Source organism: Pleurodeles waltl, chromosome 8 (genome assembly GCF_031143425.1).
Source record: "Pleurodeles waltl isolate 20211129_DDA chromosome 8, aPleWal1.hap1.20221129, whole genome shotgun sequence".
Classification (NCBI taxonomy): domain Eukaryota; kingdom Metazoa; phylum Chordata; class Amphibia; order Caudata; family Salamandridae; genus Pleurodeles; species Pleurodeles waltl.
Window position 1 is genome coordinate 1304495550 of NC_090447.1, and position 27596 is coordinate 1304523145.

The window sequence follows — 27596 nt, forward strand, 5'->3', positions numbered from 1 at the left end:
TGCATAAACTTGGACTTGCACAAACTACACTTGCAGTCAACTAAGCCTTAATCTTTTGAAGTATTCTTGAAAAGTCACCCTCTCCGAAGTAGAACACGTACCCTGGATGCGCTGCCCCGTTCCATGGTTGTAAATGGATGGGCAGGGTCGAGACACTCCTGAGATTCCCTGCGTGTCATGACTGACAGACACAAACGCCAGGATACTTGTTTGTTTTTCTTGTGACTTCGTTAATAGAGTATTGAGGCTGCATTGTTCCGGTCTGCACGCAGCAGGCAAGGGCGACTTTCAAACATCTGATATCTTAAAATCCCTTACTAAGTTATCCACGGGACCGTTTTATGTGTGAGAGATAAACCAATCTCTTCAGCTCACTCCCCTTGATGTAATAGCTCACACTGGCCTTCCTCCTCCTCCTCCTCCTCCCCACCTTCACTTAAAACAGGTGCCTGCGTTTATCGCGCGGTTAATAGTGACCTCAGAGTAAGAGCCTGTCTGGTGACGGCTGAGCGGAGTGCAAGAAGTCAAAGCGCACGGCAGCCACCGCAGGTGGGGGGAGTCTACATACCCTCCTAGAGGGAGAGGCTGAGGAGCCCGAGCAGAGGCCGAGGGCCGGTACCGATAGAGAGGCGCCCGAGCAGGGACAAGGCACCTTCAGCAGCCCCTCACCTCAGGCACCTGGGTTATGCCCGCGGCTGCTGAGGCAGGGAGCCCCCAGCAGCAGGAAACCTTCTGAGCGCCTACGACGCTTCCTCAGGTAAGAGCGATGCGTGGAGGGCTGCGTGACCCCGCGCGACCACCAGGGGGCCCCACAAGCACACTTAGAAAATAAGACTTTTTGCTGATTTCCTCCTCTTATGGACCCTGATGTTGCACTGCTGTTGTGGCAGAAAACCGTCCACAGTCCCATGAAACTCATAGAGCCAAAGCATTCAGCGTATACCCTGCCAGGGCCAACAGCGAAATAAATAACACTTTCACTGCTGCACGATCAGGACGGGGACCGAGGACTGGCCAGTTGTCTGCCAGCAACCTTTGGCAGGTAGCGGAATGCAGAACACCCACCGGACCGCATTTTTACACACCCGGGGACAAAGCAAATCAAAGCATCACTTTCGACTCAGTTGCGCACACTCGTGTCTCTGCCGCATGTGGAGCGTGGCACTGGGCAAACATAGGGAAGATTAGTGGGCGATGGTCGTCTGTAAATGTTGTTTATGAAGGGCAAAAAAACACAGGACTGAACGCAAGTGCCTTGTGCGAGTGACGAGTGTCAGGTGATGGATGCGGTTTCATCATTGCTGTGCTCGTTCTGTGGTTGATACTTAAGTCTACAGTGGGCTTATGCCTTTATTGCGGCCTGTGACTGACTCATTTCTTTTGGGGATGTCATACACTGAAACCCAATTCGTGATGCCCTTGCACTGAATGAATACGGCTTTCAGTGCAATCAGTGCTGTTTTTTTACCGACTAGGTCACTGACAGAAACGGGATATGTATTCGGACGCTTACTTGACTCTCTGGCATTTATTTTCCAGGCAGGTTAGGCGGGTTGCAGGGCAGTGCAACAGGTTCCGGGAGTCTGTGGCAGCCACGTGTGTTTGGGACGGAGCACTACGGGTTAAGAGACTTTTCCCCACAGTTTCGCTCCGTCTGAGTGACCGCAAGGGCGAAAGTGATCAATGAAAACACGGTATCTGCGGTTCGACAGGCATTGTGGGGCAGTCGTAGAGCCTGTTGGCTGTGGAGAACAGATTGAGTGAATGGTACAATAAACTTAAGTAAAATAGGTTAATACAAGGATTACTGTGACACTCCTCATGACTAAAGAAGAGGAGGATTGTGAAATCAGGGCTCAAGCACCTATGACGTCACATAGAACAGCCCGTGCCCTGTCTGGGGCACGCGCTGATCCTGGGATCTCGTGGCAGCACGCAGAGCGTGGGCACACGGCGAGTGTGGAGGGCAAGGTCTGCAGCAGAGAGCCGGCACTGTGGAGTGGGCTGCAGGGACTGAACAGCAAAGGCAGAGCAGCAGGTAATGGGCAGTGCAGGAAGGGCAGAGTGAGCATGAGGGCAGTGTAGAGCGGAGACTGGGCAGCAGGGAGCGTGCAGCAGTATGTGACCAGCCGGAAGTGCGCCAGACTCTGGGCAGAGGTGAGTGGGTAGCCGAGGTCTAGCTTGGGTGGGCAACTGAGAATGGATAGTGAGGATTTCACATTTGGCAAGAGTTGGAAACGGGGGTCCTTCGCAATGGAGAAAGAGCGTCGCCCCACTGGCTGAGCCAGGAGCCAGCCAGCTCAGCCAGCAGGTGCAGGGAGGGGCAGGGGGACGAGTGGAGTGCACTAAGTGCACATGTCATTTTGGCCGTCCATCTTAGGTGGGTCAAACTGACATGCGCACTTAGGTTTCTCAGCCAGGTTGGAGAAATTGCACAGACCCCAGTGCACTGTGTGAGTGGCAGAACAAGCTGCTCAGACCAATCGTAATGCTGCTCTCATGCTAGCTATAGGATGAAAGCAGCACCAGGATTGCTGGAGAGACAATGCTGGTGTTCCAAGAAATGCTGGGACACCAACACAATCGCCGGAAGAGGATCGAGGTAGGCAGCAACAGGTACGTTTTTAAAACAAATATTATTTTATTCCCCCGTGTCCCCACTCCTCCCACCCCCACTCCTCCCCTTGAGATTTGCGGCCGCCGCCACTGAGTTTGAAGCAAAGAACAGCAGAGGGGAGTGGGCTGCCAATGCTGGGCCGTGCAGAACTGAAAGAGGCAGTATTAGAACAGTGCTTAATTTGATCCAGGGGTACCAGGGAGGGCCCACTAGCACTCACCTTAGGAGACCAGCACTTATTATATTTCCTCAACAGTCTCTAACCCAGAATGAAAGAGAGAAAAACACGAAGGTGGAACGAAGGAGGAAGAGAACGACGGATAAATAGTGACAAAAGAGGACTGCAGGTATGAAAAAGAACCTGCTAGCGCGAGATAAAGAGGCAGAGAGTGCCCGGCGGTGGATCACAGAGCCAGGAGGTGGAATCAAGCAAATGTAGCTTTGTTCTTACTAGAGGTCACAGTGGACAGAGTCTATGGAGCACAATAGGCCATACTTTTCTAATTTAATTCCCCTACCTTTTGTTAATAGGCAGCTATCAGGGGATGCTTAATTTCGACAGCTGAGATGCCCGAGCTGGAATGGAGGGAATGGAGTCTCCAGTAATGTGAAAAATACAAAACAAAAATAAATCTGAGATTGTGTAAAGTGCTACCATGCCCTTGGGTCGAGCTCCGCCCCCTACCACTAGTGCCCTCAGGATCACAGTTCCAATAATTTTTCAGTGCACATCAACCGCTCGGTATTCCACAGTCCGGACACTCGTCAGTGCCGCTTGCAGGTTTCTGAGAAAATCTTTGTCCCCGACACTTACTGTTTTAAAAATGAAGCACTGGGTGAGGCAGGAGTACTGGTAGCAGGGTGGGAGCAGAACTAGTAAGCAGTGTCAGAAATGGAACTCGGGTCCTTGGGTCCCCCTCTTTTTGCTAGGCTGCCATACCTGTCCAGTGGAAGGATGCACGGTTCTGAGCCTGAATGCTGAGATACAACACATATTGCACCATCTAGATGCTGGAGGGTCTCCGGCTGCAGCTTGAGGGCTGATGCCCCTTGATGCACAGCTCAAAAGTGATTGGATTCCATGCTTGGTACCAACAATACCTCTTTATCGGTGGTTTGCTAATCCCACTGCCAGCAGCCGCTGTTTTCCATTCCAACAGATAGCACAGGTCACATAACCCCTCACTCTTTTAAATCCGATGGAAAAGATACTTCTAACATTATTGTGTTTGAATCAGTGTGTTCAAGATCATAATATATTTCAAGGAATTTAGGCAAGAGTTGAAAAAACACCCTTGGCTATACAACATACGCGAGTGCTGGTTTAAGTAGCAAGTTGTGCACCAGTCTATGGGCAGAATTCTCCCTCGTTTGTCTGCAGATGTGTTTCCTGGAGGGTTGTGCCATTTCTGACATGCACAGCAGTGTGTAGGAAAAATGGTTGGCACATAATAGAGGGGGTGTTCCACTGCCAGGCACGGTCACGATTCCCAGTACCCGACACCCCAAGTCGTTCCTGCTGGTCAAAGTAGTCTAATAAGGCCCCAGGCATCCTGATGGACAGTCCCCCAGACAAGTAGGTTAGCCTAAATTCCGGGGCAAAGTCAACGCATTGAAAGGAAGTCAATCAGAAAAGCTGAGACAAATCGTTGTTTTTACCAATCCGATTCACCACCTTTCGATCAAGCATAATTGACCTCTGTATTTATTCATTCGGATTGGCGCCTGGACGTCAATCAAAATGGCTCAAACACCCTTCAACTTCCTGTATGCCTTTGTGGCCCAGGAAGATGCAAGTGTCAGGAGATGCAAAGGAGGAGTAGTAAAAGTCCGCCAATATAGAACTCAAATGACAAAAGCTTCTTTACTCCAGGAGAAATATACTTTTGGGTGGTTTCCAGTGGCAGACTGAGAAGACTCAAGTGCCCTGGCCAGATACCTTGACAGTATTGGTGGGAAATCCCTTGCACACCTCAGTGCACTGTGAACATGAGCAGTGCAGAGGTGCCTTTGAGGGGTACTTCATTCTCCTACAGAATCTGTAACACTGATAGCTGCAGTAAGCTGTGCCCTGTACAAAAATCTTTAGATACCTGCTACCTCCTAAGAAACTATTAAACTTTGTGTGACTTTCACAATATATTATGTCTATGTATATCTTATAAAATGATACCACATTCACATTTCAAGTACTTCAACCCCGTGCGGGAAGAATGCCATCTCTGTTATTATTGTTCATCTGTTCTAAATTCCCTATGCAGCACCGTGTTATTCCTCTCTGGGGTTCAGGCCGCACTTTCATAAAACTTCTCATAAGTAAGTACATGAGGAATGGGAACACCTACAGTGAAGCAGCCTAAAACAAATAGGGCAACTCCCTTAAACCAGCAGGCAACTGCCAGCAGCCAGCCAATCCAGAATCTGCCGGATTGAGCAAATAGTGATCCCACCCAGGGTGGTTACCATCTGTTTCTCATTTCATGTGCTCTTTTCACCTGCCCTGCTGATGAAGACAATTCTTCATCTTCGTTGTGCTTCATGGATTTTTCCACGAACGCTGGCAGATTACTAGCCGGATCGTCTGGATGTCACCTTTTTTGCTGGGTCAGATCCAGTTCTTGTATTCCAAAACCTGAATTAGGGATTACCTGCAAAAGTGGGTGTTGCTCTCCGAAAACGTGGCAACACGCAGACAATTAAAACAGAGAAGTGCCTGCCCTGACAAGCTCTTATTCCATCTGTATATGTAGGATTGCCCGGTTGCCTGGCTAAAGTCCCATTACCTCTTCCTAGATTGAGGAATAATTACTTTTCCATCCTCCTCTATGCTGCTTACACCAGACCTGTATATCAGGCTACAACATAGCTTACATGCCCTGCAACAGTCTTGTGTTGACACTGAGTCAGTCATACAATTTAAATACAATTGGAGAACATTCAATTGCCTTGGTTTGAGGTCATGAGTTCATACTGAATTCCTTTGCCTTGAATGAAATAGTGGGCCATGCCAATCAAACACGGTCTATTGTATTGTGGGTCTTATCTTAATCTTATCCATGTAACTCATAGTACATATAATATGAGCCAGGTTTAGTAATACATTTTTGGGTAGAGCACAGCAGGGTTGGTGATGAAGGGTTATCTACAATTAGTTTGGCTGTTGTCACCTCATATTGAATTAGTCATAACAGTGATTTAAGTTTGGTGTAAAGTCAGCACAGAGACAGTGGTCAGACATTGCAGATTTTAGGCCTCTCTACCTTTCAATCAAATGCTCGAAACTTTTATTCTTCATCCCATGGTTTGCGCTAATCTCCGTTTCAAGGGGGAGGCTGTACTTGCATGCATCGGCACATGGGCTGGCTCCATTTCGGCTTGGGAGGTGACAGGCTTGGGTTGAAATTCCTCATGCACAAAAATTGTGTTGCCGATGTAGACTACCATTTTAATTCACAAGATGTGTATTTTATTTGTTGTCAAACATTTTAAACTGAAGAATTAAGTCTGTAACATCAGTTTTGACATCAGAAGAAGTTATGTGCATGAAGACAATACGGATAAATTAATGACTCCTTGTGATGTTGGAGTTAATCTGCAAGAACATTTGAATAATTGATTAGGGCAGTGGTTCCCAACCTTTTGACTTCTGTGGACCCCCATTTTATCAATACTGGACCCCGGGGACCCCCACTGAATCATTATTGGAACACGGAGACCCCCAAGGACTCATTACTGATAGCTAAGACCTAATATTATTACATTTTTTAAGCAGCCGCGGACCCCCTGAGGAGGCTTCGCGGACCCCCAGGGGTCCCCGGCCCACAGGTTGGGAACCACTGGATTAGGGAAAAGTGCAGATTTTTATTATAATACGCTTTTATACATTCATATTACAACCTCACAGAGTTTAGTTGATCCTTTAACCCTCAATAAATGTATCAAGAGCTGAACATAAGTTATCCCCAGAATTTACAACAGATATCCAGATGCCATCTCCGCGTACTCCCTGCCCTTCTATCCTTCATCCTCAGTCTCCCTTCACTGTCATAAGATCAAAACTCATCTCTTCCCAGGATTCATTAGGCTGTGTTGGGCCTCTTTACCCCCTCCCCCGACAGCCAGATGCACATAAGAGTCTTACTATTTGCCCACCCATATTTTGGTAGGAAGAGCCTGAAGAAAGACAGGTTTGCTGTGGCACCACTAAACAAGCTCACAGTCGGTGATAGGGTCCTGCGGGAGGAAGGTCACAGTACAGGTGCCCACAACAGCGACAGAGGACTGCTGGAGACACTTACACACTGACGCAGCCCTAGTCTCGCCATGCCTGACCATCGGCGGAGGAGGCTTGCGCTGCTGGAATCTCATGACTCAGACAGGGCACTATGGAGAAGAAGACATGGCCGCCAAACCATTCAGAGGTAGCTCACACTGCTGGGGTCCCAAAGCTTTAGGCAAGGCACTACTTGAAGAGGCTTGCACTGCCAGAGTCCCACTGCAGTGTGGGAATACTTCCGCGGCAAGCTCACATTGCTGGAGTCCTCCTGTACGGACAGAGTACTGCTGGAGGATAGGGTCCTGCCGCAGGAAGATCACAGTACAGGTGTCCCACAACAGCGACTGAGTACTGCTGGCGGAAGCTAACACTGGTGGAGTATTCACAGCTAGGACAAAGCCCGACTGAAGGAAGCTCACGCTGCAGAGCACCCCTGCAGTGATGGAACACTGCAGCTGAAAACTTGCACTGCCAGCTCATGTGGTAGTGATAGCTTACTGCTGGAGGACGCTCACAATGGAGGTCCGCGGGTTCCCTCCTGATGAGTGGAGGCGCCCAGATAGAGTCTTCCTAGCCGATACACTGCCTTACTTGAGTCTCGCCTTGCAGCCTCACTGCAGTGACGGGGCACTGCGAAAGGAAGCTCGCATAGCTTAAGTTGTGTTATTTTGAGTCACTGTGCTCCAGCCTTCCTACCTGAGACAAGGCACTACTTGTGGAAGCTCACGCCGCAGGGTTGATACAATGCCCTACTGGAGTCCCACTGAAGTAGAGGGCACTGCAGGAGGGAGCTCCATCTGCTAGTATCCTAATGTACAGGACGTGCAGTGCTGGGGATGCCCTGGGCTTCACAGCTGAAACTTGAAGAAGCTTGCACTCCTACCTGAGGAATCCCACACTCTCAGAATGCCAGAACATCGGGGAAGCTTGCACGTGAAAGGTCTAATCATACCACAGGGATTCTCATGCTGCTGGGGTCCTACAGGACTGGGATTTCCACAAGAAGTGAACAATACTGGGGAATTATTACACTGTTAGGACTGTACAGGGAGGTCTATCACACTGATAATACACAACTGGAAGGAAGCTTGCGCTAACAGGGGCCAGCTGAGTGCACACACTTCCTGCGAAAGAGTTTACAATATCATGGGGCTACTGATACTGAATTCACATTGACCGGACACTGCCGGGGTGGAATTCATAGTGACACGTGCTTTTAGGAAATGATCTTGCATTAATGGCATTGTTGAACTCGTTCAGGGCAAGAGTTGCTAATAGCATTTCATTGTAAGGAAGGGCACCTTTGGAAGGGAGTATACCTTCTATTTAGTGCTGGGAATGGGCCACCTTTGTCAGGGGACAATGCGTGGGCACTTTTGTGGGATCTAGAAATGGCTGGCACTCTCCAGGGTTGTCGTGGGAAGGAGTTCGCTGACAGGGCGTTTCCGAGAGCGAGTTCACATTGACCAGGCACTGTTTGGCAGGGGTTCATCCAAAGATATTTGCAATGAAGTGACCTGTTTGGTTGGAGCTGGCAGTGAAAGGATGCTGCAGGGAGAAGCCCACTGAGATGTATTAAGTTTATTCATATATGTTGTCCTTTCTGGGCATCTTCACTTGTGGCTTGAAATCTCAGCTATCACTTCTCCACCATCCAGAATCGCTGAACATGAATCATCTCATTCTGCTGGTTCCAGTGCTGGTGTTTGCTTCTATTGCTCTTTCCTCTGGACAGATCATGCAGAGATTAGTTTGAGCTTTCTGAAGTGATGGTCCCTACCCAGGTGAATCCTCTATACAAAGAACTTCATACACAATAAACTAAGAGTGGGTGACTTAAGTGCTTATTAAGTATTACCAAATCACTCGGCACCACCAGGCTCTAGACTTGCCCTTTTTTTTATTTTCACACCACCTTGATCTGCTCGTTCATTGCTATCTACAACTTCCAGGATTCCTTCCATTTTAAACTAAAGATTGGAATGGGGTATTTTTAACTTCTGTGACACAGGCTAGGCCACCTTCTTCTTGTACAGGGCCACGAAAAAATGCACATGGATGGCCCTTGTCTATAATGACGTATTGGAATAGATGAGCTAAAAAACAATGAATTTAAGTATATTTACCAATGTCTTAGGCTGAGTCAGGCATTTCCTTCTATCACCTTTATGCGGTCCAGTGGCAAGAGATCATTTGCAAACTCCTATATCTAGTGCATTTGTGCCTTTAAACTTTTAGTTCTAGTGCAAATAAAGTAAACACATTAATCAATAGTGTAAAATAACTATTGTAGAATTACACATTCGTTGAAATAACCTCCAGGTTATAACCATAACCATGAGACTGACTGTAGAAATCGGAAATAAGAGCATGTTTGGAAATGAGGTTTGGCGGCGCTATGGGCTGTACAGCACTCCCAGGCCATGTTCAACTCCCACCCAGCTCAAGTCGGACATGATCACAAATGGACACTCAAAAGTAAGTTGCGAGGTGCTAGGTCGATGTCTGCGTTCCTGACAGTGCAGTGATGCATAACGTTACTTCAGTTCAGTCCAGTGGTGGTGCGCGGATTGCACGGACATCAGTGCTTAATATGTGCGTGTTGTTTGCACTAGCACTTATTTTGAGGGCCGGGCTTATTCTTCTGCCTCAAGCGTTTGCTGCGAGCAAAAATACAAATATGGGAAAGACGGAGGAAGAGAAAAACGAAAAAGCGTCCCAAAGAGAGAAAGTAGAAAGCTGCAAGAGAGCTGAAGGGGCACGGAGTGGCTTTAAATGGATTGAGGAGGCCCCAGATGGCTTCAGCATTACTCTGCCTCAGTGGTCTGTGTTCGCACATTTAATTGCAGCAGCCGCGTGTTTAAGAGGAGGGCTTTGGGCACCGGCACCTTTTTATTTTCAAATTAAGCACTGACGGACATGCTCCATGGGTTATAAAGTAGCACTGAAGCTCTGTGCTTTCGTCGGTGGTACCGTGCAGCTCTGCATACAGGTTTTTGCAGATCTCAAGCTGCTGCACGCTGAAGACAATTTAGCTTTTTTTGTTGTTGCAATCTCTGGTTCTTTTCTGAGGGGAGAGGGGTGTCTTCTGACCATTTTCCACTTTGTAAAATTAGTCATTTTCATGAAAGTTCCCCTTCTGAGTAGTTCCTTCTTTCCTCCTATGGAGAACAATGCACGAGGAAGCATATTTCACTCTCAGTGAGTCCCAGATTGCATTATTTACATAGTCAGTCTTGCTCTGCTTTCAGGTCTGCTTGTCTCTGCTTATTCGATCTCTAAGGTGGTCGCTAACCTTGTGTCTGGTCCTTAGTTGGCTCTAAGATTCTTCAGTGCTTACGTATCCTGTCAGTATGCACCTATTTACTGGTTTCTAGCATTTCACTTTGTTCTGTTTCTACTTGAGATTGCCAGTGGGTTGCATGTGTCTTTTTTCAATAGCAAATTCAGGTATTGTGCGTCCACTGAGTGCTCCGTGTTTCAAGTTTGCATCTCCTCTTGTTCGTGGGATTACTCTTCTGCTCTTCATAGATTTGTCTACTTCTCTAAAGTTTGTAACCAGTTGCGCTGGTAGCATTTTGTTTCACTTTCTAGAGCTGTATCTGGAATTTTGCGCTCTGTTTTTTTATTTCAAGCAGTAAAACGCGTCTTCCTCGTTCTTCTCGGCAGGCAGTGTTTTGAACATTCCTGTGAACTTTCAGTACTTGCTTGTTTACCAGCAGGTGCATGTTTTTTTTTTTCATTTCTACTGGAATGTATTCCTTTTGGTGTAATCACTGCCATATGTGGCATGTCAGACATCATTGCCACCAAGGAGGTTTCGTTTGAAAGCCTTGTATTATAATGCCATGGAGAGTTTCACTGGGAGGGTCATACTTCAAGGTCATGCTTTATAACACAGAATTATCGCCTGACCTTTTGAGGCACGTAATGACTTTTTAAGATATTCGGATCCGCTGAATGTTCTAAGTAAGCATATTTGGTGGTGAAGAATTAGACGCAGATTGTGTTACCATCTGCACAGGCATTAATGGAGATTTAGGACAGAATAACGCACCCCTCCTAGGCACTGTTGAATTGAGGGTCGTCCATTCCAAAAAACATGTTCATGTGCTGCCCACATTAGGCGCCGCTGACAGTGGAGCTAATCAGTGGCAATGTTGTTCCACAAATTAGTTTCATTAGCTGAATCCTTTATTTGTTTGTCATTTGAGTCAAATTAGTCTGTGCTTTTGTTGAGTGAAAGTTTTTTCCAAGAATGATCAGACCTATTAATATGAAATGTCTTTGCATTGCTCACGTTTATTCGCCCCCCCCCCCCCCTTTCTACTACAACCACAGCCTGTTTGAACCGAGCACCTGTGACACACAATTCCAGTCGGCCCTCCCCATCCTCAGACTGGCCAGCCTGCCTGGGTTGCTGGGCTGGAGAAAGCCCTGTGCGCATGTGTGTTTGACCTACCCGAGACGCCGGCCAAACAGACATGCGCAGTGAGGTGGGGTGCTGTGCACTCTTCCTCATTGATTGTAACCCCAGTGGCCCGCCCCTTTTCTCCAAAAAACTATCATAAACACAGTTTATGATCATTTTTTGGGAAAAGGTTTTCAGCTGCCGCTTCCAGGGGTGGGGAGTGGATAGGGGGACTGACGGGGGGCTCCACCACCCTTATGGAGGAGCCGCCCCTGATGAAAACACTCAAATACTGGTCAGGTGGCACGTTGTGTGAAGCAGGGGGAATTCCAAACATATATTTAAGCCATGACTTTAATTACATAGGACACATTTCTTGTAAAGGATTCCTAGTTAGGCTTCTTTTATTGGGCCAAGCCCCTTTCAGAAATCCGCACCTTTTTCATCTCACTTAAAAGACTAAAACTGAGTGAACGGAGTGGCAGGTGGAGGTAAGTGCATCTCTAGCACCGTTCACACACAATTCCAGTCGGCCCTCCCCGACCTCTGTACTTGGCTAGAGATGCACTTATCTCCACCTGCCACTCCGTTCACTCAGTTTTAGTCTTTTAAGTGGGATGAAAAAGGTGGGGACTTCTGCAGCATAACATCTTCCAGTCACAGTGGGAGCAAAGGGACACTTTTAAATAAAGGGCTAATTAAAATGTGACAAAAAAGAGCACAGGAAAATTCAGAGAGACGTTCCTTGCGACACTACATTCTGTCTGCCCGTAACATGCATTTTAGGGGAGTCTGCTTCTTTAGTTTGGGAACTGTGGGCCAGATGTAGCAAAGGGTTTACCCATTCTGTGTCTATGGGAAAATATGGCCCTGTCTGCCTGACTTTTAAAGATGGCGACTTGCCTGGTAAGTCAGGCCCTGGCACTTGAGATGATCCTTTCATGCTGGGAAATCGCTTCATCCTTCCAAATCCCCTCATTGTAAGCAGGTGTATAATGTCAATACAGACTCTATTAATCACATGTTCGTCCTCGTCCCTCTCCCAATCTCACCCTTGAGCCCTGCCCCTCCCCCCCCTTTTCATCCACACGCTTTACATGTACACGGCTCCAGGTGCGCCTGCTGCAATAAAAATGTTCTCTCTACCAGGATTTGGGGACATTGTAAAATCATCTGTACATATGACTTTGATTACGTCCAGTGCTTTAAATGGGCCGGAACTGTCCAGTACTGACTACCGGCACTTTTTAATTTTGAGAGGGAGAGTATGCACTTCTCAGGAAATCGTAATACTTTGAATTAGAGAGTACCGGCACTTCTCAGAAACAAGGAGGTACTCTGACACAGAGAACCTGCACTTCTATTTTCCATTCCAAGCACTGATTATGTCAACGTCGGGGTTGTCTGAGGTGCATGTCGCCTCGCCGGCAATCTCAAAAAACTTTCAGAGACTTTGGCAGTGATGCCTTCTTCGATTAAAGTGGTCGTTCAGTGAAGAAAAAAACTGTAATTCTTTTTACCCACTCCTGCTTCGCTAACAATAACCAACAATCAGCTTTCTAGAATGTTCTGTACCTTGACCACCTGCCTGTGTTTAGACACTTATTATGACATCATTCACCATGATTCCTTAACATCTTGTTGGGAATGAGAATTTAAAAATACTGCCACCCAGAGTCTGACTGGGACAGAAAATAGTCCCGGGTACCAAAAATAAAATTCCCCCCCCCCCCGCCCCGGTTATTGAATCAAGTAGTTAAAAATGGGGGGCACATTTGCAAATCTGGACAGTTTTTTACTTGTAAAGACACTCTGTATAGATGTTTTTTTTCAAGGTATGCAAAACATGGATTTGTGCTTGCTGCAGGCAATATGTTTGTTACTATCAGGGAAATCACGGTAAAAACTGTCCCAGCAGACCCTAGGCCACAAACAGACAATAAACAGGCCACACACTGACCTATCAGACAAGCTCTTCTGCCCTATAGGGCGGTACCTGAGCATCCTCAATTCAAACCAAATGTCTATTTCTGGCTTTCTGTTAGGTCACAATACCATCTGTTAATATGACTCTTAAGGACCGGCCTTTTCTGTATATTATGCTACTTGTAAAAGATGAGTCTTAGAGCAAAGCAAGTTATTTGTTCTTAATAGAGATGCAGGCCACATTTAAGCAAGCGAAAGGCTATGGGACAAAAGTGGCTCTCCACATCCACAACACATCCTCCAAGGTTCTCGTGATGTCACTCCTAGATGCGTCTCCAACAATTTATAAAAGGTGAGCACCTTCATCACAAGTGCAGCACAGACAATCTGCATCCTGGGATAAGTGACACATAGCCACTTGGGGTCTCTTCATACATATGGACCAGAGGCCCAGTCTGCCCCCAGGAGGCAGATGCACATGAGGTCTCTTCATGCATGTGGATTAGAGGCGGAGTCTGCCCCAGGAGGTGGCTGCACCCAGATGCACCTGAGGTCTGTTTGTGCACGTGGACCAGAGGCTTAGTCTCCCCAGGAGGCAGATACACACAGATGCACCCGAGGTCTCTTCATGCATGTGGACCAGAGGCTCAGTCTGCCCCCAGGAGGCAGATGCACATGAGGTCTCTTCATGCATGTGGATTAGAGGCGGAGTCTGCCCCAGGAGGCAGATACACACAGATGCACATGAGGTCTCTTCATGCATGTGGACCAGAGGCTCAGTCTGCCCCCAGGAGGTAGATACACACAGAGGCACATGAGGTCTCTTCATGCATGTGGACCAGAGGCTCAGTCTTCCCCCAGGAGGTGACTGCACCCAGATGCACCCGAGGTCTCTTCATGCATGTGCACCAGAGGCTCAGTCTGCCCCCAGGAGGCAGCTTCGCACATATGCACATGAGATCTCACTGTGCATGTGGACCAGAGGCTCAGTCTGCCCCAGGAGGCAGATGCACATGAGGTCTCTTCATGCATGTGGATTAGAGGCTCAGTTTTCCCCCAGGCGGTGACTGCACCCAGATGCACCCGAAGTCTCTTCATGCATGTGCACCAGAAGCTCATTCCGCCCCCAGGAGGCAGCTGAACACATATGCGCTTGAGGTCTCTTTGTGTATGTGGACCAGAGGCTCAGTCTGCTCCCAGGAAGTGTCTGCACACAGAGGCATCGGAGGGCTCTTCATGCATGGAGATTAGAGGCTCAGTCTGCCCCAGGAGGTGGTTCCACAGAGATGCACATGAGTTCTTTTCATACATGTGCACCAGAGGCTCAGTCTGCCCCCAGGAGGTGGCTCCACACAGATGGACATGAGGTCTCTTCATACATGTGGATTAGAGGTTCAGTCTGCTCCCAGGAGGCGGCTGCACACAGATGCACAACATGTAGGCAGATGCGCACATATGCATATAGCTCTGCACATGAGATCTCTGCATGCATGTGGATTAGAGGCTCAGACTGCTCCCAGGAGGTGGCTGCACACAGAGGCATCGGAGGGCTCTTCATGCATGGAGATTAGAGGCTCAGCCTGCCCCCAGGAGGTGGCTCCACACAGATGCACATGAGGTCTCTTCATACATGTGCACCAGAGGCTCAGTCTGCCCTTGGAGGCAGCTGCACACTGATGCACATGAGGTCTCTTTGGGCATGTGGAGTGGAGGCTTAGTCTACCGCCAGGAGGCTGATGCACATAGATGCACATGATGTCTCTTCATACATGGGGATTAGAGGCTCAGTCTGTCCCCAGTAGCCCCCAGTGGGTGGCTGCGCACAGATGCACATGAGGTTTTTTCATACATGTGCACCAGAGGCCCAGTCTGCTCACAAGAGGCAGCTGCGCACAGATGCACATGAGCTCTCTACTTGTATGTGGATTAGAGGTTCAGTGTGCCCCCTTGAAGCGGCTGCGCACAGATGCACATGACTCTTCATGCTTGTGGACCAGAGGGTCAGTCCGTTACCAGGAAGTGGCTGTGTACAGATGCATCTGAGGTCTCCTCGCACATGTGAACCAGAGGACAAGCCTGCCCACAAGAAGTGGCTGAACACGGAGGCTGAAGGCAAATTTGAACGCCAGGACGTGGCTCCACAAAGAGGGGATTGGGGTCTTTTGACACAAGTGGACCGGAAGTTGCTTCTGCACCCTGGAGGAGGCTGCACTCAGGGGCTTCTCGCTGTCTCTTCTTGGGCATACATTAGATGGTGGTCTTTACAGAGAAAGCTGGACAGAGAGCCCACCGCTGCCCAATCGCATTAGAGAGAAACATCCGTAGGGAGAATCCACCACAGATTAAAGTCAGTACTGAAAAATACCAGTAAGGAGAAATCATCACAGATTTAAATCGTTACAGAGAAATAATCCTGAATAGAAACCACTATAGATAAAAGTATGTACACTGAAATCTGGGGTTGCTACAACGACAAAACAATCTGTTAAAACGCTATTTCGATAATAGTTAAAAAAAAATAAGTTTTAAATTGGGAGAAAGGCAGTGGATAAAGGTTAGTATACGGGCAGGGTTACGCTAAAGGCCAGTGTTAACCTAGGATAATGGTAACAGTGTTAGGCCTCGGTTTAGCATTAGGGCGAAGGTTATGATTAGGACTGGGGTAAATGTAATACAGTGTGGCTGAAATAAACACAGAGGCTAAACGGAGGGGGTGAACAGCAGGGCAGGGCCACAAGAGACTGCTCAGTTTGCTCTCACGCCCTCCACGGATCTTTTGCGGGTCCGTGCTTAATTTGAGCCGGTGTGGGGCACAGACACTTATTTTTGAGGGCCGGCGCTTAGTTTTCTGCATCAGGCATTTTCTGTGAGCAAACGGCACATATGGGAAAGACGGAGGAAGAGAAAACGAAAATGTGTCACAGAGGGAGAAAGCAGAAAGCTGCAAGAGTGAGCTGAAGGGGCAGGGAGTGAGGACGGAAATCGATTAAAGAGGCCCGAGATGGCTCGCAATTTAATTCAAATGCAGCAGCCGCGTGTTTCAAAAGAGAGCTTTGGGCACGGGCACGTTTTTATTTACAAATCAAGCAGTGTTGCGGGTTTGTTAGCATGAGTCCAATACTGACTTACTAGTACCTGTCCTGCTGTCCACCGCGTGATGCTAGGCTTGTCAAGCTCTTAAGGACTAAAACCCTGCTATATTTTCAGAACGATCAACAAATATGCAAATAATCCAACTAAAATCTTCTGTGTGTGCTGTGGATATCCTGAAAACCCCAATGCATTCTATTTGGGGGACAGGCTTTGAGACCAGCCCTCTTCACCAGTGGCCACCACTGCACAGGTGCATGACAGGCGCAGCGTCGCACTAGTGCCATGGACCCTGGTGTAAGCAATGTGAGTTACTCCATCGCCCATCTGACAGCAAAATACAGCCATAGCGTGGGTGCATTGGGCCGATGACACTCCTAGGCTCGGTGCCACTGCACCTGCTGCACTTTGAGAGTCTCACCCCGTGCTCATACTGCAGCTCAGGTCAGGGCATAGACGTCTGTATACATGTAAGTGAAATTAAGTCTATCTTATTTTAAAGTGAAGGCGGCATGGGATACCGATGGGTGCACCTTGCAGGATACATTGACGAGGACTGCGTTGCAGAGCTTTTCGAACAAGAGCAGACTTACTTCAGCCAGAGATTTAAAACACTACATTTTTCATTACTAGCAATAATGTTGACTTTTACACATAGCAGCCGGGTTTCCCTGTCCATGCGTGATTTATTATTCTAGTCTCGTTTTTTGCCTAGAATTCTGGGATTTGTAGTCCTGTTTTTATACTACGATAAACAGGACTAGAAGATTTCGAATTTTAAGAAAAAACAGTGACAGGACTAACTAGTCACGCAAGGAAATGGGACTATCGGCAACTCTGTTTACATCGATTTCTACCTTTGTATGACGACTTTATTCTTTAAACTGCTCTATCAAGCGTTTCAGATTGATATTGTTTTGCATATAACCGTGAAGAGTTGACCCCCCCCTTTTGCATATAGAGTGGACTTAAGTGTTGAGGGGAGATAGAAATGTGGTTGAGGGGATCGTGTCATGCCCTTAGGAGGGCGCCGCGCATGTCAGACTGCACACGCTGCGTTGGAAAAGAGTTCCAGCTTCTCAACTAAACGGATCGCGCGCACCCTCTAGTGTTAATTAAGAGAATACTTTACTAACGGGTGTTTTTAGTTCATCCACTTGTCATATACAGTTGTTTCGGAAGAGATATGCATGGGCGTCATTTAGGGCTCGCCTGCCCCGTGCGAACCCTGGCACTGCCTCTGCGACCCTTGGCCTCAGAGGTGGCAAAATCGGTGCCACGAAAACGGGGGCAGCTCGTCCTTCAGTTGCAACCCCACTTTGCTTGTTTTTACGTCAATTTTTTATTACAGCAATAGTGAATTATATTATAGAATATTATAGAATTATTATTCACTATTATTGTAATAAAGAATATATTATAATTAGAAGGAATGTGACCCTCCCTTGCAGCTAGATGAAGTAACAAATGCTTTTAAATATATGTTGGGTGCGTGCTTGCCGGTTAGAGCGTGTTTAAGTGAGATAATGTGTGTGTGTGTGTGTTGTGTGTGTGTGTGTCTCTCTCTCTTTCTCTCTCTGGAAGCATGCATGCTTGTCTGAGTGAAAGTAAAGGGTAAATGGTATGTGATGTCACTTCCGCTACCCCGGTCATTTGGATGAACTGACGTTCATGGTAATATGCTTAAATAAAAGTACAGGAAATGTTCTTAAAAGTTAGTCATGTATCCTTAATATCTCTTCCACATCCCCTTTCACCTTCAGACCGAGAGAAAAAAAGCCATAATCTGAGTTTAGCACTGGTTGCCTGCTTTCTATTCTCATATGATGTACGATTTCAACAGTTCAGAGTAAATAAATAACCGCACCACGTTTGTTTATCACCGTATGGCAAGGAGTTTTGACTTGTTGGTACAAAGGTTAACATGACTAGTTAGCTTCCACAAAATCCCCAACCTACCTGCTGTGCCGGTTGTAATGTTTTCTTGTGTCCTGCAAAAAAATCTGCAGGAACTTAAAAAGTGCAAAACGTACACCTCGAGTGTGTCTGCACACACGGTGTCAAAGCCAGGGCTTTAAGTGGGCAGCGTCCTGCTGGCGCTCAGCACTGAAAGTTCTAAAAAGCGGGTGCTGCGACGGGTCACCATCGGGTGCTCCATTTTTGCCCTCAGATGAAAAACAAAATTCTTAACTGGGCTGCAGGACCACCCATCACTGCCTTTGATGCAACGTCAAAGATGCTCTTTAGAATTCTTTCACAGTCTCATCTTTTCAGAACGGAAGCATTTTCATTATTTTATACATGGAAGCCATTGTTGTTGCTTATTTATTTTATGCAGCTAAAAACCATTGTCAAAGGCAGTAGTCCTGGCTTCTTGTAGGTTTAATGTTACTTGTGGTATTTCTGGATACAGTCAGACAGAAGCAGCAAAATACCAATTTTTCGGCACACTGTGTTAAGCTCTGATTTTTAGCTTAGGTGTTTTTAAGCCAGGCCCTTAATTACATCGGACACGCCCCTATAGAGAATTCTTTTAATCTCACTTAAAGCCCTGGTCAAAGCCCTGGCTTTTTTTTTTACAGTACCATCATTCTTTAGTTGGTATTAAATTACCTATGTGCTGACTAACACAATAATTAATTCCCAACGCCCTGCATGTTTTTCCTTTTTAAATGTTCATGGCGTCAAACTGAGCTCTACCAAACTGCTGACATTAAAACGGATTAGTGCCAAAGGGAGGGGTCAGATTAAGGCTGGTGTTTTGCCACAAAGGACAGGTTGCATGCATTGCACCAGCGACGGTCTCAAGTGAACTTTATTTTCAGTCAGTGCAAATGTCATTTTTGCACTATTTGATCAGTGTTAATATGTGGTCCGTCAATACAAAGGCCGGCCGACGGCTGTCCATTACCAGAGCAAAATTGCTTAGACGCAGGTTTAATGCTTGTCACCCAGACTGAGATGTTAAGGAATTTGTAATCAATAGTTTCAATACCTATTTTTAGATACATGCCAATAGACTTGATTCGGGCAGGGACCTCAACATTTTTAAAAGACAAAAATAGCTTTATTTTTGCTGTCTCCCGCCAGGAATTGCCTCTGCTTCGATAGAAGTCAATGGGAAAAATGCATTCCCACAGTTTTATTTTCAAAACCTCCCACTTTCCTGTTCTAAAATGATGGTGTGTACAATTATTAAGGAGCTCGGAATGCGTAGTAAAATAACACTGGGGTAATCACCAGTTCTGTCTGATTTCTTACTTGTCGGATTTATAGTTAGGCTATTCACTCTGACAACTGTATAGTCAGTGCGTTTCACTGCGGTGCACCTCCAAGGTGAATAGCCACCGTGAGACTTCACTCCAGTTACAACCCAGGCTTCTATGTGCGTAGAATGGCCTTAAATACATGGGTGTAAAATGGCTTAACAGGCAGATTGACATTCCCACCCTGGAAACACGATTACATAAAACTCTACTAGGGTATGTTTACACATGTTTTCAGTGTGGAAATGACCATACAAACTATTTGTCAGTATTAGCAAACGCATGAGTCATAGGTGTTCAATGCATTTTACATGCCTGCCCCTTTGACGCTTCTGCATACTCACCAGTGACACTAAACCTATGACAAAAGAAACATATAGAAAATATAGGGTACAAATTGTGGGCTTCATGGACTAAGCATTATTGCAGTCCCTCGAATTCACAAAATAACAGGGTTTGAAACCTCAACATTTATTTTTGGTGCATATCGAATCCATTTTATGAGTCAAAAGCGGTCCTGCTGTGCAAAATGGGGTTAGCATCTTACGCAGAACTGCAGTAAGAAGGGGCTTGAAAGTGGCGATCCCTCCTAATTGTGATTTGTATAGGATGTATCAATGGGTTGCGATCACGATTGAGGTTGGAAACCACTGAACAGTTTCTTACTCCTTCAAGAAGTGATATCTACTTCACAAAGAGAAAACCGTCCCCTTTGGACAGTGAATCGTGTTGAGTGACTGCGAGGAGGGCAGACAGCGGTCCAAGGGGCCATTACCTTCTCCTCTGATATCTTCCCAAAGGGGATTTTTTCTTTAAAAAGCATCCATTTCTTTTGGTGAACTCAGCCTGCTTTGAAAAACTATCCTGTTTGGGTATGCAAACACTGAACAAACATTCTGTTCCTTGCAGCCCAGCACCCTTGTGTATGCTGCCAGATGCAAGGCGTCACAAATAACGACTTCCCTCATTAATATTCATCAGGCAGATCATTTTGTGATGCGACCTAGTAGTACATTAGTCACATTGCAAAATCAAAAACTGTTTTCAAAAAGTCAATGCACACTTTGCAACCCCTTTTTACAGTCTTTTAGTGCATCAGGCCTGTATGTTCCTCAAATTCAATATATCCGTGAACCGTGAATTAGAGTGTAAAATTATTGTTTTTGCACACCCAATTTCCTCTTAGGTGCATGCATTTTTGAAAATATCAGGTACAGCTTTCTAAAAAACACAGGTTTGCATTAAAAGTGAGTTTACAAACATGACAAATAACCCTCGACAGATAACACCGCGAACGCCCTGAGAGCAGCGGGAGATCCACTGAGCTGATAAGACTGATTAGAGATAGGACTGCTTCGAAGGCCTTCTGTATGAAGCTAATATCTGGGAGGTTCTTTAGGAAAGAACGGGTCACACAGTACACGAGCAAAACGGACGTTCACCCGTTTGATGCCATCAAACAACCTCCCGGTGCGTTAGGGCATCTCAAGCGTCTGCCACGAAGCAAAATTATCGGATTCAGCAAGCATTTCTATGGCATGAAGTGAAAATCCACAGGATGTTTGCTGGGGAGGCCTTGAAGAGGGGCGTGTCTCTGCCGTTTGTGACGTGCTGAGCTAATATCCTTTCCTACAACAAATTGCATATTCAACTATTCAGGAAAACTGCAGTGTAAGCTCTCGGAGGCCAATGTTCATTTCCAGAACTATTTACTCGTGCCGGGTTTCCCGGAGTTCGCGGGCACCGCTGAAAATGAAGACACGCCAGATTGTCGATATATTTCTTTTACCGGCCTAACCTTGCTTCCTGTCTGTTCAGTGTAGATTGCCATCCGGTGCTCCCCCTCTCATAATCTTAGTTCACTTTCCAGATGCCTCCGCGAGACTGGCAGGTTCCCTCCAGAAGCAGATTTAAATACACCCCCATCAGGGACTGCTGTCCCTCTCCTCTTGTCTATCACCTCATCACGCCTCCCCTCCCCCAAAGGTTGTGACGCAAGTCACCCCTTTCACACATCAGTCCTATCCAAACTCCCCCCCACCTTCACCCTTCCACTCATTGTTTACTTTTTGCTGTCTCTTAGGTAATTTATTTTTAATCCCCCCCCCCCGCCCCCACTGCTCTCAATACTCCTTCTGTGAGTCACTGAAGACACATAGCTCTGCGAACGCCATCTTCTGCCACATTTACCACATAATTGTCTCAAGAGGCCTGGTAGGTGCAAGTGGAGCTGACATTCTCATATGTGATGACTGACGCCACATTACTCACCCCAGGCCCTCACTCTGACATATGAGATATTTTCCTGCGTTGTTGACATTTTAGAGGCAGCTACTTTGGCATCTGTATCTCAGCTGCAGGCGCCCTGATGTTCTCGATCTGTTTTATCCTCTTTTGTGACTTCAGTGGTTTCACTGGTGACCCCATTGACCTATCAATATCTTGGATTAATAAACTGAGCTGCTTACAAAGCAATAACGATTTCCTCAGTATTGCACTTATACTCACCTCGCTCTTAGGTCTTCTCACCTTTGATTTCCCACAAAGGAAACAAACGCAGCCAGTGTTGGCACAGGGGGCCTGCTTGCAGACAGTGCAGCTCACCTCCCTCCTGGATGGACCTTGGGCTGCCCTCTACCTCTTGATGCTCCTGGTTTCATGGGTGCTTGGGCTGTCTGTGGCCTCCACGTAGGAAGCATCAGCAGCAGGACCCTCCAGAAGACCTTCAGCTTAGGACCTGGCTTAGTCCCAGCTTTGAGGATCTGGGCAGCACACAGTGCCACATCCGCCTAGCAGTGGAGCAGGGTCCATGCAGGCCTTTGTTTATGTAGACCTGTTGGTTGCTGGAGCACTTCTGCAGTGCTCAGTTTTTGGTAGCAGCACTCTGCTAGACAGTACCAGTGCGCTGCCGGCACATCCTCAAAATTTCAAAACCCACCTTGTTAGTTTTGGGCAGTTTCTGTCACAACTTGAACGCTTCTTACCTCAGTAATACGCCAGTCTCTGTGCACCACCTGGGTTCTTGCTTGTTCTAGATTGACCAAGGTAGTGGCGACCCTTTCCAGTAGCCATGGTGCTGCTGATAATAAAATACCAAGGAGGCCGTAACCTCCAGAAGAAGTTCCAGAGGAAAAAACCCAGCAGGGAAAAACATCTAATCAAGGAACTCCTGAAAAATAAGAAAAGAAAAAATATTGAGGCACAAAAAGGACTGGAACAAAAACTGAAGTCAGGCAAAAAAGGTAGAATCCAAATCACGGGATACAGGAGCGAGGAGCACAACCGGAACGGAAGTGTTTGCAATGCAAGGAACAGAAAACAAACTGTGCTTATATACAGACAAGACAGGAAGTGAGATGAAGGAAGTAATGAAGGCACCATCTTGGATTGGGAAGAGCCACATAAAGGTAAATGGAAAAATAACCATAGTATAAGATAGGAAGCAAAGCATGCAAGAAAAGAATACAGACTTCTGGGAAAGAGAAAATATGGCCAAAAAAGAAACAAAAAGAAAAAAGGGAAAAAAGAAGAGAAGAAGAAAAACAGCAACAAACAGGTAAGAAAAATTAAGGGGGCAAAAAGTGGATTCAGCGAGAACCCGAGCCAAAAGAAAAGGTCTCAGGTCGCGCTGTAGCCAGAAAAACAAGTCACAAACTGAAAAGCAGCCCACGGCAGGAACGGCTGTCCGAGACCCGGACCACCGATCTGACTGCGGCCCGCGACTGGTGCGCCGCCGGTCTGTGCGGCGTCACAGTTTCCCTCTTTTGGGCTTTGACCTAGTCCCCAATTGTACTGTCAGGTCTGGAGCCTTTGATACATGAGGTAGGTACATTGTCCAGTGTTCAACCTGTGTAGGAAACTGTGGCACAGTTTATAAGAAACTCATACAAAGCAGCAACTTTAGTTGCTGCGCTGCTTTGTGTAGAAGGGAAAGAGCAGGACAGTACTAAGATATGGCAATGTTTTCCTCTCTCTCTACACTGGCGCACTCGAGGCCACTGTGCCCCAATGCACACACCCTTCCGCCATAGTCCAAGGGTGTGTGCATTCCGGAAGGAATAGATTTTTCTACTGGAAGATCCACTAACACTTTTCCTGCTTTGTAGGTGGAGTGTACAATGCAGCACACACGCAAAGTTAGAAAAAAGGAGGAGAAATGGAAACATTGCTCCGGGTTATGCATCCCTTGAGGAAGTGTAATATTTTGGCACAAATACCTACCTATGAATGTTTCTAGACAGAGATTTGCATGAAAACCCATGGGTTGTTGCATGGGAACACCCATCTACCATTATTGGAACGACTCCTTGATGCAAAGTAATGCAAAGCAGACCATAGTGCAACTTTGTTTTACTTTAGGGAACTATCCAGTGCAAACACTTTGCATCAGGTTTGCCTTAGAGAAGTAAAAAAACATGGTGCAAAGCCTTGGTAAATCTGAGGATTCAGTCAGGCCCTGGGGGTAGAGATGCACATTAGAAGGTGAAGGAGATGGTCTGTCCTTGTTTCTCTATGTTCAGCAGATATTCCCCATTTCACATTCTCCATTGATGCAAAAAAGATGTTTACAACTATCAAATGTTAACCTGACAGATGCCCTGAAGATAACTGCAATAAGTATATACCTTAGTTCTGGTGTATGTGATTATTATTACAAATCAGTGTGGATGATGTCCATGAACAAATAAACCCATTTAGCAGAGATTGCTGGGCTCAGTCTAAATGGGAAGGCTAGCAGTAACCTTTACCATATTTTTGTTAGGCACTATGGGCCTGATTAAGACCTTGGCAGAGGGGATTGCTTCATCCCAAAAGTGACGGATATCCTGTCCACCATTTTACAAGTTCCATAGGACATAATGGAACTTGAAATATGGCAGGCGGGATATCCGTCACTTTTGGGACAGAGTAATCCCTTCCTCCAAGGTCATAATCAGGTCCTATGTCAATGTGGCTGTGGTCTAGTCCATGATGCGCAAAAACTTAGTAAATAAAATACTGTCTCCCGTACACCGGATATAATAGTACAATCTTATTTTTTTGTAAACGTTATCTAACTCACTTTTAGTAGAACGATTGGCTTCAGAAGGATAAAAGTTGATTTTATTCCGTGGGGTTGAAAGTGGTCCACAATAGGTTGCAGGAACATCTCCGCAACTGGTGCAGGAAACGTGTAATCCATCTTGTTACTAGCTTTCAAGAATCTCTTGTGCCAATAGGTCATGTTGCTCCTGTTTTGAGAGTTGTGTTGTGTTCAATCTGCGATTGATGGCAATGTCTCCTAATGCTTGCATTTTATTTCTTTAGATTTAGTCTCCTAACGCTTGCATTTTATTTCTTTAGATTTAGAAGCAAAACAAAGAAGAAAAGATGGATTGGGGAACTCTGCACGAGGTGATCGGAGGAGTGAACCGCCACTCCACTAGTATCGGGAAAATCTGGCTGTCTGTCCTGTTCATTTTCCGAATTATGATCCTGGTGGTGGCTGCAGAAGCAGTCTGGGGGGACGAACAATCGGATTTTACTTGCAACACCCTGCAGCCCGGGTGCAAGAATGTCTGCTACGACCACTACTTCCCCATCTCTCACATCAGGCTCTGGAGCCTGCAGCTCATCATAGTGGCCACCCCTGCACTCCTGGTGGCCATGCATGTCGCCTACAAGAGGCATGAAGAGAAACGGCAACTGAGGAAGAAAAAGAACGGGTCTCTAGACCCCAGTGAAATAGAAGAGCTGAAAATGAGGAAAATCCGCATCGTGGGCAGTTTGTGGTGGACCTACACCACCAGCATCTTCTTCAGGCTTCTGTTTGAGAGCGCTTTCATGTACCTGTTCTACTTCATGTACGCCGGTTTCCACATGCCCCGCCTGGTGAAGTGCGACGCTTGGCCATGCCCCAATGTGGTGGACTGCTTCATCTCCAGGCCTACGGAGAAGACGGTCTTCACCGTATTCATGGTGGTTGTGTCTGGCATCTGCATGGTGCTGAACGTAGCCGAGCTATGCCTCTTGATCATTCAGGCTGTCTGCAGGAGACACAGGAAGGGAGCCAAGTACCACAAGAGCAAGACAGTGACATTGAAAGAAAGGGAGCAAAACGAGATGAACGAGCTGTATTCAGGCAGCTGCCAGAACACGGTCTCCAGTGTCTCCAAACTTAACCAAAGTTAAGATCCCTACTAGATTGAAACTTTGACAATGGCATCCCATTGCCCTCCACCCCTAAAAGGATAACAACTTACCACACAAAGTTCTACGACTATCACATTTTTACACATGCCAGCCCAAGTACTTAATGAAATCATTAGTTTGGCAAAATACAACCTGATTAAGATGAGTGATTCGCAGTCTGTTCAACTATAGACATTGAAAAACATGGGCAAAACAGTAGCATTTTCTTAGTTATTTTTCAACCTCGGTGATTAGAATCAATCAGGGGACATATGCCTGCAATTACTTTTTCTTTTTAGTTTTGCTTATTAATTCAGAGGCAAAAAGGAACAATTTCTAATTTGGGACTGTTACACGAGCATTGAACTAGAATTACAATAATAGTAGATTGCATGCCCACAAGTATTTTTTATATAAAGTCTTATTTAAAATGCTATGCAGTTTACTGCAATAGTCTTCGATCTAGGGCACAATGCAATTTTATAGAAGAAAGCAAAAATAGAATTTCAGTATTATAACCAATAGCGAGTCTATTTGGTAAGTTATAGGGTGCTGCTTTGAATGTACTGCCAGATTTGCTACTTTTGTACAATTTTGCAAAGGGAAGTGTTCTTTTGCTATACACAATTTGTTTAGATACTTATTTTTTATAAAAAGAGAAAAAGATAGTTAAAACTGGAGAATTTTAAAATTCAGTCTTCTGCCATTTCTCCCTTTAGCTTAGCCCTCATAGCCTTGCATTGTGGGAGATCTCCCCACCTCCAACTGCACATCTACAGGTATTACTGTGGTAACAAGCTAGAATTGTAAGAAAAGGTGGTAGATCATGCTTTACTCTAGTCAGCTTTTTCTTACGTGACTGTTGAGGTAATTGATCAAATTTCCAGAGCAGAACTTCAATAGCTTAGGTATGGAGGTGCTATGGGGACAGTAGTGTTGACGTACAAATGTTGCCTTTCCGCAGTAGGTGAGCATACTGAACTGTTTGGGAAAGTGTTGAAATACAACAGTATGAGATTGACCAGTGCAGTAAGTACTAAAATTAGTTGTAGTGGACACTAGTTTATGGATCGTACTCCTATTTTCCGACCTGTCCTACCTACTTGTCGAAATCACAGTGGTCGGATGGTGTTATATTTCTTTTTTTACTTGATGTAAAGGATTTTACAAGTCTCTGCACACTTAATAGGATTCACCTGTGGGTTCTGATGGACACAAAGGACAATTTGCCAAAGAACTCCAAGAAACTGATAGGTTTACCAGCCTTTTCTAACAGAACTCTAGGGCAGCTACAGCTATCAATGTAAAGTTCATGACAAGCACAAGTCTGCTTCAAGAGACTGCAAGAGAAATGACAACTGCCAAATCAACTCTTCGATTAGCCTTTGATCATCTTTGCACAACAGATTTGTTCTAATGGCTGCTAGTCTACGGGAATATTCACTGCCGCGTGCAATGTTGGTGGGTGCTTGGTGGAAGCTGTGAATTCTAAATAGGACAATTGATTTCAAGGGCCCTCTTTAGGAGCTCAAATAAACATACATTTGTTTGAAAGCTTGCCTTCTCAGTGGCAACTATGTTGTGTCTTGAAGGCTGATTCATTATTGATTAAAGACTTATAAACATGGATTATTTGCTGTTCCGCTTGGAAGAAGAGTACATGACAATAGCAATGCAAACATGATGTTTTACACAGTGCAGGGCCTCAATGATTGTTGGTCTACCAATGCGTGGAGCAGTGACACTGTCTCATCAAAAATTGCCTGAGTCTATTATGTTTTTGGACAGTAATCATAACATTTATTACAATTGTTTTTGGAATAAAAGAAAAACATTAAA

General features: G+C 46.1%; 1 protein-coding gene across 2 annotated transcripts; it reads left to right on the forward strand.

Annotated features, from left to right (window-relative positions):
* The first annotated feature begins 392 nt into the window (after nt 1-392).
* LOC138248586 (gap junction beta-2 protein-like) lies at nt 393-27596 on the forward strand. 2 transcript variants are annotated; one of them, XM_069202283.1, is made up of 2 exons: nt 393-757; nt 24930-27596. In XM_069202283.1, exon 2 carries the CDS (start codon nt 24957-24959, stop codon nt 25755-25757), a length of 801 nt encoding a protein of 266 aa, XP_069058384.1. In that variant the 5' UTR covers nt 393-757; nt 24930-24956; the 3' UTR covers nt 25758-27596. The 2 variants fall into 2 exon arrangements, with proteins under 2 accessions (XP_069058384.1, XP_069058385.1); XM_069202284.1 differs by lacking the exon at nt 393-757 and adding an exon at nt 1949-2038.